Source organism: Talpa europaea (genome assembly GCF_964194135.1).
Source record: "Talpa europaea genome assembly, chromosome: X".
In the NCBI taxonomy this organism is placed as follows: Eukaryota; Metazoa; Chordata; class Mammalia; order Eulipotyphla; family Talpidae; genus Talpa; species Talpa europaea.
In genome coordinates this window covers 9,788,295-9,802,712 of record NC_140081.1, presented here as the reverse complement: position 1 = coordinate 9,802,712, position 14,418 = coordinate 9,788,295, and the positions used below count along the sequence as shown (strand labels likewise).

At 47.1% G+C, this 14,418-nt stretch overlaps 1 protein-coding gene across 4 annotated transcripts in view; it reads left to right on the top strand.

The window, feature by feature from the left end:
• Positions 1-5,831, top strand: part of MAP7D2 (MAP7 domain containing 2) — a gene marked incomplete at both ends in the record, with an annotated part of 76,354 nt that extends 70,523 nt beyond the window's left edge. For all 4 annotated transcript variants that reach the window (XM_084259164.1, XM_084259163.1, XM_084259161.1 and 1 more), the window contains 4 exons: positions 913-969; positions 2,531-2,609; positions 3,551-3,737; positions 5,582-5,831. In XM_084259164.1, the coding sequence (XP_084115290.1) occupies positions 913-969; positions 2,531-2,609; positions 3,551-3,737; positions 5,582-5,831 (573 nt within the window). The remainder of the gene's footprint in view (positions 1-912; positions 970-2,530; positions 2,610-3,550; positions 3,738-5,581) is intronic.
• Between the last annotated feature and the right edge of the window lie 8,587 nt (positions 5,832-14,418).

Here is a 14,418-nt window from a genome sequence, read left to right as displayed (position 1 = left end):
AGGAGGGGAATAGGAGGGGGTGAGGAGAGCTCAGTGGAATATGGTGGAAGACTATGTGTGCCTTGATGACGGTGACCACACCTGAGAGGATAAATCCCATGTTATGAGAAAATAAACAAGGATGTTTTCAAAAAAAAGTTACATCCAGGTCAGGTGGAAAAAAATTTTACACGCGCACACGCACATATTTTTGATATATTTATTTTTATATGTGTGTGTACGTGTATATATATATTTTTCAAATTGTTAATTTTCCTGTTGAATTGATCCCTTTATCAAAATTGAATGTCCTTTTTAATATGTAGTAATGCTTTTTGTCTTAAGTGTACTCTGTGACTTTTTATGATTTAACATTTGCATAGCAAATCTTAATATTGATTTACCTTGTACCTATGTATGTCCTTATAAGTGTGTTTCTATTCAACAATATGCAGTCAGGGTTTTGATCCAATTGGCAGTCTTTGTCTTTTAATTGTAGTGTTTAATCCATTTATATATAACGTGATTATGGATAAAGTTGTCCTTGCTTAAGCCTGGGCTTTGTACTGCTGCAGGTCTGGAAGCTGGGAGATCAGTTTGTGGTCTTCCCTCCTAACCTGCACCTCGGCCAGGCTTTCTGTAGGGTGGTCCTCTTGAAAGGCAGGTGATGGTTTGTTAATTTTTAGAGAGGAAGAGAGAGATGGGATGTAAATTCAGTGTTGACTCTAGATACTTATTAGTTCACTTCTCAAGTGTTTGACCTTCATAGGGCAGAGGTGTACGTCTACAGAACCAGTGGGAAACCTTTCTATACTTACCCTCTGCTGATGTTTCTTTTACAAGTTTTCTGAGAAATATGAAATCGCATAGACATCTAGCTACCTCCATGTTTTTGGTCTCGTCATCCTCTACCTGGTTCTTTTTGGTTTCCAGAGAATAGATGAAATCATGAAGAGAACGAGAAAGAGTGAGGTGTCCGCAGAAGTGAAGGTAAGCATTCAGAGCACCATTTTAATAGTTTCTGTACTGAGAAGAAAAGAATAGCTAAGTACATCCAGTGAAACTGTAGATTTTGAAGAGAATTAGCCCGAAAAAAACAAGCAAGCTCTCCCTGCTTTGTTCCTGTCTAAATTAAAGAGGAGGCCATACATGCCTAAAAGGAAAGCGGAGTCTGAGAGAGGAGTTTCAGAGATAGTAATGTAACAGGGTGGTCCCCAGGAAAGGGGGAGGTTCCCTGCCCCACCCAAGGGAGGGTGGAGCTGAGCAGGAAGAGGAGAAGCAGAAGAAGAGACTGAGGAAGGAAGCAGGATGGAGCCAGGAGACCTGGAGGAGGCACATGGAGCCTAGAGACACGTGAAGAAGCTGCACTTGTCTTTTGGTCGTGGACGGGGTGACACAGATGTGGGTGAGACCCGTGGGGAGGTGACCATGGCAGCTTTTATCTTGATGTTGATTTTGCTCTTTTCCTTCCGGGCTTGTCTAGTTGTTTCTGACTCTTTTCTGTGGGTCCCCACTGGAAGATGCTTTAGACTTGTGGCAGGCTTTGGGGCCTTGTTCTGGGCCGATCCCATTTGGATGGAGTTTTACCCACGAGGGGACGGGTAACTTTGGGTGCTTCATTTAGAAACTAGACTCTTTGCCTTTCCTGTATTGTTTCCTAGTTTTATTAAAGTTCCTTCCCATTAAAGTCTCATATGTTTTGTGTTGATGCGGCGGATGGCAGGTTTGCGGGGTTTGGGCTGCCCCTCTCCCTGTCCTATAACAGTAATACAAAATTTCCTCATAGAATTGGAGATGGGGATGCAAAGAGAGGCACAGTAGTCCATGGATAAAAGAGAGAGTGGTGACATTAATTAGGGAGACACAGCTGATTTGTAATGAGCTCAGAAGATTCAAAGAATTACCATGGAACAGGCAGATGGCCCAGCAAGGTTCCAAATACCCACTGATGCGTTTTAAAAGCACTTGTCTTTCTTTTTTTTTAATTAGCAAAGGAAAAATCAATTTAATAACATACATATGGAGATGTGTGGTCCTTATGTATGTATGTGACCTGGTTCTAAATTCTAAAGAGTAACAGGGCAGACTGGGGACATTTATCCTGCACTTAGGGTCCTGGGACATCTAGGAGAGAGAAGGGGAGCTATCACGTGACAGACAAGAAGGGGGCTACTTCATCCTTACTCTGAGAGTAAAGATGCAATTCTCAGAGAGGACACATTCACTGATAACCCACACCTGAGTCACACCCCCTAAACAACATTCTTCTGTTGCTTGGGTGGAGTTGATGGTTGCTTCTTTGAGTAGAGGAAGGGCAAAGACAGGACATAGCTTCTCTTAGCTTCTGGGGCCTTCACTGCTTTTGACTTGAAAGAGTCTGTATTTTTTAAGTAATGGTAATAGACTTGCTGAGGCCCACAGGGCCTCAACTGACCTCTAGTTTCCCATATCAAGGCGACATTTACTGGAAGAGGCCTCTGGGCATATTCTAAAGCACATTCTTCCTTAGTGAAGTCAGCCTTCCCTCTTTTCATCCACCCTTTGTTTTCAGAAAGAAGACCCTAAAGCAGAGCTTCAGTCTGCTGTGTGTGTGGAAAATAAGACAAAACCAGTTGCTCCCAACAAAATAGGTGAGTATGAGATCTGGTTCCGGGTTTTTTGTTGTTTTTTTTTTAAGATTTATTTATTTATGCATACAAGAACTGGGGTACAGGACAGAGGTGTGATGGGTGAGAGGATTCACCAAAGACAGAGCGAGGAGCAAAACAGGAAGACTGACCAAAATACACTGCTGAGGGGAGCAGCGGGTGAGGCAGGAGAGGTCTGCTGCTCCATGTGGATAGCTCCCTGGCTAGGGATCGAACTCGTGCTGCAGTGGCTGTGGATAGCTTCATAGGTTTTTAACCCCTTGCGCCACCAGGGAGGCCCTGGTTCTGGGTTCTTACCTTCAGCAGAGGAGGGCTCGTGGCTCTCCTGGGGGCAACAAGCAGCCCATGGGTCCCAAGAGTGTTGCTGCTGGAAGGGGCCTGTGAGCATCCACCCTGGTGGGATCTCCATCCCCAGCACAGGTCTGTCGGGTCCATTCAGAAACCACTGGTTCCCCAGTTCCCCTATAATCCTGTAGCAGGAGCTCAGCTGTCTACTGGCCCCTGACGCATTCCGGGATCTAAACTGTTTGCTGACCACATTCTATCAGAATAGACTGCTGTTGTTAAGGCAGTTCCCCCTGTCTTCCAGCTGTTTTCTGTCATATATATTAAAAACTCCTGGGGTTTGAATATTTCATGGCAGCCAAAATCAGAAAAGGCATATCCATTCAAGAGTCAGTCTTTACATCCCTCCTTTGCCTTCTGGCTCCAGAGAATGTTCCAGGAGCCTGGGAGACTGTCCAGTGTATGTGCCAAGACTCCTGGGTGGGTCTTAAGCCATCAGAAGCCCTGCACAGACATCACTGATGCGTTGTTACAGTAAAGCAGAGGGTCCAATTAATTGCCTTGATAAGTGTTTCCTCTGTTATTTCATTATCTTGGATGTTTTCTGATTAACAGAATGACTCTGTGTTTTCAATCAGAAATCAGTTGCTTGAACACCTGCCAGGAAGTTAATGGTGTGGGGAGCTCTGCCCCAGAAAGTTTTCCCCGAGATGTTTTCTCTAATGGACTTAAACCAGTTGGGGGACTTGTTCATCTGGACACCCTGGATGGAAAATCGAACAGTCTAGATGATTCAACTGAGGAAGTTCAGTCTATGGATGTGAGGTATGTCAATTTCCTTGGCATTTAAGCCTCATCTCTTGTCCCAAAGACCACCATGTCTTGGTTGATTTCTTCATCGTTCATGCGCCCACAGGTAAAGAGGGTCGGAGTGGTGTCCATTGTCTCATGATTAAGAAAACTTAGAATTGGAGACCATATGGAACTGATTTGCTTTCAGATCCTCAAATCTTAAGGAATTCTTAAACTGCTAATTCTTAAACTGCTGTATTAGTGGGTGATATCAACTGGTAAATATATCCCAGACAAAAGAACCCCATCAGCACGGGTTGGGGCGGAGGCGCAGGGACAGAGAGCACCTGGGGCGGGGCAGTTGGAGTGGGGTCTGCTCTCTCACTTAGGAGGGGTTGACAGTGTTTTGCCAAAGCTGTTCCAGGGCCCCGGCCTGCCAGAGCTAACCCTTTTCCCCTTGGCTGTGAATGCTCAGTTCTGTCCAGGGGGGCTGGAAGATGGGGACCAGCGACTTTCCTAGGGTGCATGGATTGTAATTTCCCCACCTCTTGCACCCAGCTTTGAGCCAGATATGCTGGAGCAGGCTGGTCATCAGGAGAGCAGGTCCTGCGCAGACCCCCGCCCGGGTCTCTCTGCCAGCACTGGGGTAGGCCTCCCCAGACTAGTGCTAGCTGCTCTACCCCCACTACTTCGAGGAGGCAGCTGTGCTTCTTGTTCCTGCTTCATGTCTCTGGTGGGGGCTGAGGGAGGTTGGGGAGCAAGACCTGGTGCCAACCAGGGTTCAAGGAAGAGAAGGGCGCTGTGTGAGTGCTGACTTGGCCCTTGTACCTCTGCATTTAAAGAGGTCAGTCCTGGAGGCCGAGCCCAAAACCCGTGGCAGAGTTCTCTCAGCCCCATGCTCTGCCCAGCTGTTTCCAGTCATGGGCTGCGCTTCTGCTGTGGAGACAGTTTGCCAGGGCTCCAACCACCAGAAGGGGTGTAAGGGCCACTGTTGCCCTTTATCTAGGTTCAAGTGTGAGACAGGCCCATCCTCTAAGCTGCAGCTTAACTGGTTTGTCTAGATTCTTCTCTGAGATCTTATTGAGGAAGGAAAGAACAGAGGAACTCTGGCTACAAGAGAGACGGGGTGACAGGCCCCCACCTCCCAACCGACAACTCTTCCTTTCATTTCTACCAAGAGGAACGAGGGAGGCCCTGCTGGGGAGGAGCCTGAAAAGTCAGTGTGGAGTGGAAGCCTCACTCTGGAGAGGGGACAGAGGGAGAGATGTGCTCTGGGGGTGACTGGGTTGTTGGTGAGGTTCTGACTGAGGCCTCACTCAGAGGGTTCCACAGGAACTTCTCCCCAGCACCATCACTTCATGTCAGAGAGCCCTGACAGGCAGAAATGGTGGTTCATCCCCTTTTGCAGCGGGGGAAACTGAGGCCAGGAGAGGAAGAGTGCTCACCCGGCAGCACTGCTGGCAAGAGGCAGCGCCAGGACCCTTTCCTCAGCTCGCTGTTAACTTCTCATGCATGCTTCCCTTTCTGTCGCCCATGGTGAAGGTTCTGCACTTGCTCGACTTCTTTCTAGTAGAATGCTGGTACCCACAGCAGTGATCTTTCTAGTAGAATGCTGGTGCCCACAGCTGGTGCCCGCAGCAGTGATCTTCTTTCTTCCTGCGGACAGTGTGAGCTCTACCTTCACAGCCCTGCTCGTCCACTTCCTTGTGTCTTATCAATGTGTCAGATTTTAACTAACTTGTATTTTTTACAGTGTGCTACATACAAGTGCTGCCTCAAAACTCACCTCCTCTAGAAAGAAATAGTATAACAATATATTACAAATATCTGTCTGTTTCTCCTTCTCTCTCCCCTTCTCTCTTCCTCTGCCACCCCAGCCCTGTCTCAAAAGAAGAGCTTATCTCCATCCCAGAATTTTCCCCAGTGAGTGAAATGATTCCTGGGGTGTCTCTGGACCAAAACGGAACTGGTCATGCCCGAGCACTTCAAGATCTCTTAGATTTCACCGGCCCCCCCATGTTCCCCAAGAGATCCAGTGAAAATCTCAGCCTGGATGACTGTAACAAAAACCTGATCGAAGGATTTAACAGTCCTGGCCAAGAAAATACTTTGAACACCTTCTGTTGACAAATACAACATCACTTTAATGAAAGGTACAGACTTTTGATGATAGTATAAATGTTAACACTCAGCCTCCGGGTGGTTGAGTGTATTTGAAAAGTGTAAACATGAATGTATCGTGATGTATACTGCAACACACATAGAACTGAGAGGGATTTCCAATAAATCCTTCCTATGAGAGCACTCAACACCACGCCCAGCTCGCCACTTGGGCTGTGTAGGTGGACAGGGTGAGAATGAGAACCCTGGCGAAAGGCCGCACCAGCCCGTCTCAAGTAGCACCTTTCGCAGAGGGCAGGAGGGAGTGCGCTAACATTGTTACGAGGGGGGGTCAAGAAAATGAGTTTCTCCCCTTGCTCTACCCAGTGACTTCCCACATTTTATCTGGAATTGTTTCTGTATATTGATGAGTCTTGGACCAAAAGATTTGCTGTTCTGTTGACCTGGTCTCGATCCTTTTCCAAGTAAACATTTTTCCTTGGATCACATCTGAGGGACTGAGGAAGGAAAGAACTGAGGTTCGTGTCCTGACGCCTCCCTCTCCCCTCCCACTGCAACTTTTGCCTTTTTTCATTCCAGAGTGCTTCTCGAAGCTCTTCTTACATGAGTTAGTTATGTCTGTGAGTTATAAACCTTCTGCATTGATGTGGCTGTAGTTATGTACACCTCACACTTGATTTACTTCCATTTGGGGCTTATTTTTGAGTGGTGAAAACATAATGATTCCAATTTTTCCTCCCATTTCAGACTCTTTAAAATGTTTTTATATTCTCAGGGTTCTCTCAGTCACTTTATTTTCTATGATGCTCCACTCCTATAACAGAACATCAACGCTGGGTATGACTTAGTCCAACCTTTCCATTTCTTGAATGAGGAGATAGGTTGAGGCCAAATGACCTGTTTTGTATACTCGTTTCTACCTGGCTTCAGACGTTTCCTGGAGACAACACATTTGGGGGTTCACATCTTTCCTTGCTCTTGGGAAAGTCAGTGTGGTGGGCCCTTTACATGTGAGAGGAAATGCAGGACAAATGATTTCCAGAGTAGACTGTGTCGCTGGTTTGGAAAAGCAGCTGCTAAATCTTGGGTACACGCAAACACACACACACACACTCTCTCTCTCTCTCTCTCTCACTCTCTCACTCTCTCACTCTCCCTCCTCCTCCCCCTTCCCTCTTCCCTCCTCCCTCCGTCCTCACTTGAGCATTCTAGTTCCCTCACAGTTAGATGGCTTGAGATTTATTAAGAGCTTTCCTTTATTGTTGGCATACCTTGAGCATTAGATTCACTGACCTCACCATCTGCTCAGGACCAGCAAATCCCCCAAACCTTGAGTATTCATGACTCCTCAGATCTGTTTCCTGCATCTCTACAAGTGGAAAATCCCCGTCCAAAAGTGGAAAAAATACGTTGGCTGAATAATCCCTCTCACGCTGCTTATGTATTTTCATTTTGCCATTAGAGTTTAGTTCTCAAATTCTTCTCATCCCAAAGCAGGGGATGTTTGGAAGCCTGTTGGGCGTTTTTGTTGCCACAAAGAGTAGGGAAGCACTGGCTTTGGGAAAATGCACCTTGGGACACTAGATACCTTGCAGCTGTAACACAGTCCCACACAGGATGCTGCAGCGCTTCCTTTGAGAGGCAGTGTACGAGCCAAGAGAAATAGAAGAACCAAGAAGGCAGAAAGTGCCAAGCTGTGTCATCATTTTAGCGAGAGAAAAGGGATGTTACAAACTGCAAACCACACAGTCTCTTCACTGGTCTCACCTGGTTTTGTTTTTGAATTGACACAGGTGTTTGGAGAACCCCTGAAGCTGCTGGTAGTCAGAGGGGCTGCCAGCTCTCTGAAGAAGCTTCCGTCGTCCTTAACCACTGGATTGCAAATTATTAGAGCGAAATGTAACTGCATTCTTAGTTAGTAGGTCAAAACACTGGCCGCTCTTGGTAGAAACCTTGAGGTGTCGGCCTTGTCCGGCTTTAGCGAAGTTTCACGTTCTGGTTCTATTTATGAGCTTCAGCTGCTGATAAAGCGCTTCCCATGCTGCTCTAGTATCCTTGTGACCCTCCGAATAACCGGAGTGACTCTGGCCTGGAAATTCACCTTAGAAGCATCCTTATTCCCAAAGTTGGAGCGTATAAACATTTAGATGTCTTTTCTTGTAAATATTCTAGACATTCACCCAGACTCTACCTAAACATATCCTGAACTTGGGCGCATATCTCCTGTTTTTGTTTAGAAGGACAAGAAATTCAGAAGGGTTTCCCCCTCTCAGGTTTATTATCATGGAAGTTTCTGTCAAGAAGCTGTTTTGTATTATTACACCTAGCCACCTGCAAGATGTGTCGCCCCATGTTACTCTTTGGGGGGGCTAAAGGATTAAGTCTGGTTGAGGAAGGAAGCCATTAAGCAGTAGGGAATGATTTCTGCTCTCTTATGCATATTTTTCAACAAATGGGCACTTGAAGCTTGCAGCGACCTTTGCATGTTGCACCTCGAAAGCTCCAAGCTGCAGTCACTCCAAACCCTCCAGGCTGTTGGACTGGATGAAGCGTGTGCTCACCCACAGGTGGTTGAGTCTCACGGTGGTGGTGGTGGTGGTGGTGTTTTTTCCACTTGGATCTTGAGGGGAGGCGGGGAGCTTTTGTTTGTTTGCACCTGTATTTGCTCAACTCTAATGAAACAAGGCACCAATGAAGCGAGATTCCTGAACTGGATCCAATATGTCACTTTAACAGACTTGAACTTAAAAAACATCTGAAGGGGGGAAAATGACGCTAGAATGTATACTCCACATCTCATGCTGTGTAATAGTGTCTTCTTCATTTCTTGTGGGGAAATGAGACTTTCAAATTAACATGACCCTTCTTTGAATTTTTTTTTCCGCTTTTACAATAAAGAGCTTAGAAAGATCTGTGATTGAGAGATTTGCAATCAGAAGACATAAAGAAGTAATCAGTAGTAATCTTGTTCATTTTGTGCTCTTAAAACCAGCTACAGTTTAACTTATAGAAGCTGTGTATGTTTGTGTATGTGTATATACTAAATAAAATACATGCCGCCAATAATGCAGTGCCATGGATCTTGATGAATATGGGGGGAGATCCCTTATCTGACAAGCACACAGAAAATGATAGCATGGTCTGATTTTACAAAATGCCTCGCCGTCTTTCTTGACTTCGCTTCATGTCTGTCTTTTGCGGTCTGTCGCACCTCACAGCACCACTGCGGCCGTGGAGATGCCCCACTTGCATGACGTGTACATTGTGTTGAACGTGAAACACATTTTCATTGAAGAGTCTGATGGTGTGCTAGTGTTTTGTTTGTTTCCTAGGCTCTATGAAGAAGTATACTGAAACCAAGCAAGAGTCTTAAAAACCTACGTGGGAGAAAACAAACCAAAAATCTGTGAGAAATAGAATTTAGACTCTAAATAACTATTTGGGACAGACCCAAGAGATGAGAGAAATTAGTGTGTGACAAGGCTGGAGGTGGGCCATTGTCACTTGGAGAAAGATAGCGCGAGGTTCAGTCTCCGGAGGGCCAGCCGGGCTGAGCACTGCTGATGGCTTGGGGTTGAAGGGTGCAGAAGCCAGTAAGGAAATGAAAAAGGCAGGAGTGGGGTCCAAGGTGTGAGTACCAACTACAATTCAAGGTTTAAGTCGGGAAAATGGAGACGGCAGACTTGGTAGCGACCTGTGCGGGTCTGGAGCTGCCAGGGTGCCTGGGATGGGCTGCGATCTGAGGCAGTGGAAGCCGTAACCTCTGCTGTCTGTGGGCTGAGCATCTGTGGGCGCGGACCTCAAAAGTCAGCATGTTACGAGTTCCTGCTGAACTCTGTGGCTCCGAGACTGCTCCAGTCGGTCTGTGAGGTAGGTAGGAGAAGGCTGCTTCCCCGAGGACACAGCTGGAATGTGGCAACGCTGGCTTTGACTCCCCAGGGCCTCAGCTTCGGTACTTTGAGGGGCGGTGACGGGCTCCTCTGCCCCCAAGAAGAGCACACGTTTTTGCTAAAGCTGGTGCTTGTAGCCTCTAAGGACCAACGCCCCTGTCTGGAATCCTACCTCTGAGAGTGCTTTTTGAAGAAAACTATTAGAAAATAAATTTTTAAACTCAAGGTATCATTCAGAGACCATAAAAATTCCCCTTTTTAAAGTATCCAACTCCACCTTGGGCATTTTCACAAGATGGTGCGGCCATCACCATTTTCTAATTCTGGAATGTTTTCGTCTTGTTATAGAGCAACCCCGATATTAAACGGGTTCCTGGCTGTGGGTCCTCACCCGCGCGCTTTAAAGGGACTTATGGATACTCTACTACAGACACACGCAAAAGGGTTAATAAAAGGTTTATTTACAAGAGAAAAAGAAATAAGGAAAATGTACAACTCAGGGAGAAAATAGGGAAATAAAGTCTTTAATGCGTCCTACCCGATCCGCCGACCTGGAAACCCAAAGTCACCCTCAGAGCTGGCCGGACGCTGCGAGCTGGCGGAGAGCCCAAAAATGGAGAGGCCCCAAAGCCCACATGTCTGCCTTTTGTATCCACCTGGCTGCTTCACCCCACCCTCAGGTCCCAGCCACCTTCCCTTTGGTGGTGATGGGATTTGGAGTTCCCAGTGTCTTTGGCTTTGACCTGGGGTGGGGGTGGAGTCCACAAAGCCTATATGGAATTTGCTTTGGGACATCCTTTTCCCCCTAACAGTCTGAGTGCTTTTCTCTTCCATTCAGCTACTGTAAGCAGCAGGGCTTGACTAGCATTCCTTCACGCTCCCCTTGCACCCAGGCACAAGAACATGGGATTAGGAAAAGTCATTGCTAAACCAGTGATTTCCCTCTCTCCCCCTGCAGTGGACCAGGTGAGGTGGTGTGTATGAACTTAATGCATGTGAGCTGTTCAGTGGTGGACCCATTGTCTACGTAGATACTGAGCCGTATTCCAACACGGGCTCACCTGGTCAGATGCCCAGCACGGGCCTTTGAAGTCCGTGAGAGACATGGAGCAGGTAAAACTGACTTAAAAGGCTTATAAAATGCTGAGCCTTTGGAGGAGTACCTTTAACAGGGACCATCGGATCGGATCTGGTGGTGGATCCCCTCGCCCTGGTGTCTACTGGGTAGATGGCCCTTGTTCACCGGGAGGCAAGGAGGAGATGTGCTGCCTTTGCTCTTTTTTTGCCCCAAAGGTCCAAGTCAGGGTCCGTAGCAGTGGGCACTATGCACTTTGCAGGGATTCCCCCCTTCTACAGCCTAGTCTGGGGGGCACTTTGTAAAAGGCAAAGGAAACCAATAAGCTTCAGGTGTTGCATCTGGAGAATTTGTTCCCCTCCTCCCTTCACATTCTGTAGTAAATACTGGAGAAGCTTCTGTGTGGCAGCAAGGAAATGCCAAAGTTTAATCTGAATTGGAACTGAGGTTGGTGTTGGGAGAAGGTCTAAAGTGGCCAGTCTCCTGGACTTCAAAGAAATTTTTTTCAAGAAATTATGAAGGCAATCTTTCCCCATCTCACCTTATCTCAGGAAATGCACAATGCAAGGAATTAAACATTTGCATAAAGTAATTTGGGATTAGAGCCAGCGGCTCTCTCTTGGTTGTACTTGTGTTATACTCACATTTTCCAGTTTTGTGTGCAGGTTTATCTTTGAAACAACTGAAGGTTGGCAACAAAGAAGGAATAGTTAGGAGGAGGCTAGCCCTGCAGAGAACTTGTTGGATCAAATGAAACCCCCGCACTGGGGCTCCTAGGTGATTTTAGAACAAATCGTATCTCACTGGTACCATGGACAAATTCCCTTTGTTCAGTGCACTTGGCCTTCAGAAGGTTCTCAAGAGCCTCCCCTGTGTGATTACGGCCCGGATGGCTGGTTTGAAATATTCAGTGTCCAATGGTGGTAAGAATTCACCAAGAATGTGGACATAAGGCCAAGAGAGAGCCACATGCTTAACACTGCCCAGGGGAGGTGACTTCCTGTGACCGACCTTGTCCATGGACTTGGCCAGGCTGCAGGAGTTACTTGTAGACAAAAAGTTGCAGATATTTGTCCTGTAGAAAAGCTAACTCCAAAGGTTGTGTCTATTTGTTCCTGTAGGGCAATAAACAATTTTGTATCTAACTTGGCAATCTCATGCCAGCATTCTTTACCCCACGCAATACTACGCATGTGTTGCTGTATCTGTGTCCAGGTGCTCCTAACAGTTGGTTCTCATTGCATCTTCTGATCGAGCTTTGTTCTCCTTAATGAGTCAAAATACATTCTGGACGGGCCTCCCCGGTGGCGTAGGCGGTTGAGCACCCCACTGTGAAGCTGTCCGCAGCCTCTGTAGTGCGGGTTCAGTCCCCACCGGCTGGGGAGATACGCCCATGGCGCAGCAGACCTCTCCTGTCTCGCCCGCTGCTCCCCTCAGCAGTGTATTTCAGTCAGTCTGCCTGTTCTGTTCCCCGCTCTGTCTCTGGTGAATCCTCTCACCCTCCTGCGCATCTGGCCTGTATCCTGGTTCTGTATAAATAAATAAATCTTAAAAAAAATACATTCTTCTCACTGATAGCAGGAATCTAGAAAACCTAAATAAGGGACCAGGAAAAAGAATAGCTGTAAGAAAGAAAAAATCAAAATCAACAAACAACTGTGAACCAGAGACACACTATGGGGGGGGGGCGGGGAAAGGAGGGATGGGGTCAAAATAAGGGGGTTGCAATTGTGTGGGGAATATAAAAATAAAATAAAAAAATACATTCTTGACACTTGCTCCTTATATATCACAAATTATGCTTTTAACCTTTGTAAAGTTATGCTTTGACAAGAAAAAAACTGGAAATCCTCAGCAAGCTGTGGGAAATTTTGAACAGCTGCCACATGACTTTAAAGGTTCCCATTAAAGATTGGTATAGTGGATGTGATGTGCCACCCAGAGCACATACCTCCCCATTAGGACTGAGGTATTGTCCTCCAGATGCTGTCTCTGGCATACCTCCCTTTACTGAAGGAGACCGCCTCACCAAGGCTCAACCCCCTTACTTGGGCAGCCTTTGCCCAATGATGGGGCACCGTGGGTATACCAAGACCTTTTCTTCAATGTAGGGCAACCCAGAAAGCCTGTCCCAGGCTCACAAAGGCCTTTGTTTAGACTGCCCTGCAGCCCAGTTTTTCCACCTCCTCCCTCCCCTCACCCAGCACTCTCCATGCACTTCCGGCCTACTTCCTGTCTGCTTTTCCTGGACCCCGGGCCTGGGGCAGCTAGTAATGTGCTAAGGGCATGCATGCGTTCCTTCTCTGAACCTTAAGAAGGACTTTTTGAGATGAAGCACTGTTGCTGTGCTTGCTTTACCTTGAGGGCCAAGGTAGGTGAAGATGCTTGTCCAAGGTCAAGTACAGCTAGGAAGTGCATAACTGGGCTCCACACGTGAGACTTGCTTGGGAGCCTGTGCTTGTCCTGGGCACTCTCCACACATCCATGTTTGGGCCGGGGGAAGCACACAAGACCCAGCCCTGGAGGCGCTCTCCAGGCTTCGGTCTCCTGGTTATATTTGCAAGTTTCCCAATTGATCTAAACCAGCTTCCCTGGCCACAAATTGTTGCTGACTTTGCACTTTCCTGCGAATCTGTTGAGGGCAAGTGATCTGCTCCAGCCAGTAGGACACCTGCATCTCCAACTGGGACTTTTTTCCTCATCCAGAAGGAAACCATGTCCTAATGTAACAGGGTGGTCCCAGGAAAGGGGGAGGTTCCCTGCCCCACCCAAGGGAGGGTGGAGCTGAGCAGGAAGAAGAGAAGCTGAAGAAGAGACTGAGGAAGGAAACAGCTTGGAGCCAGGAGACCTGGAGGAGGCGCATGGAGCCTAGAGACACGTGAAGAAACTGTGCTTGTCTTTTGGTCGTGGACTGGGTGACACAGATGTGGGTGAGACCCGTGGGGAGGTGACAATGGCAGCTTTTATCTTGATGTTGATTTTGTTCTTTTCCTTCCGGACTTGTCCGGTTGTTTCTGACTCTTTTCTGTGGGTCCCCACTGGAAGATGCTTTAGACTTGTGGCAGGCTTTGGGGCCTTGTTCTGGGCCAATCCCATATGGATGGACTTTTACCCACGAGGGGATGGGTAACTTTGGGTGCTTCATTTAGAAACTAGACTCTTTGCCTTACCTGTATTGTTTCCTAGTTTTATTAAAGATCCTTCCCATTAAAGTCTCCTATGTTTTGTGTTGATGCGGCGGATGGCAGAACCCATTTAGAATAGGCAGGTTTGCGGGGCTTGGGCTGCCCCTCTCCCTGTCCTATAACACTAAGTGCGCCCTTAAGCAACTTTTTGTGAATACACACCCTAAGCTGGGCCAGGCATTTTGCTAGGGTCAGGGATGGAGTAGAGAACAAGGTTAATGTCCTCACTTTCCAGGAGGCCAAGGTCCAGTGGAAAAGAAAGACAGCAAACTGATACTTGAAGTTACTATTTGCGATTGTGACAGTGATGAGGTCAGGCTTGCTGTTACAATTTTTTACATTATTACAGTTTGTGATGTGACATTTATTTGTGTGATTCTATGATTAGTGTCTATCTCCTTCCCTAGGAGAAGGACGCACCTCCTGCCAACAAGACTGCGCTA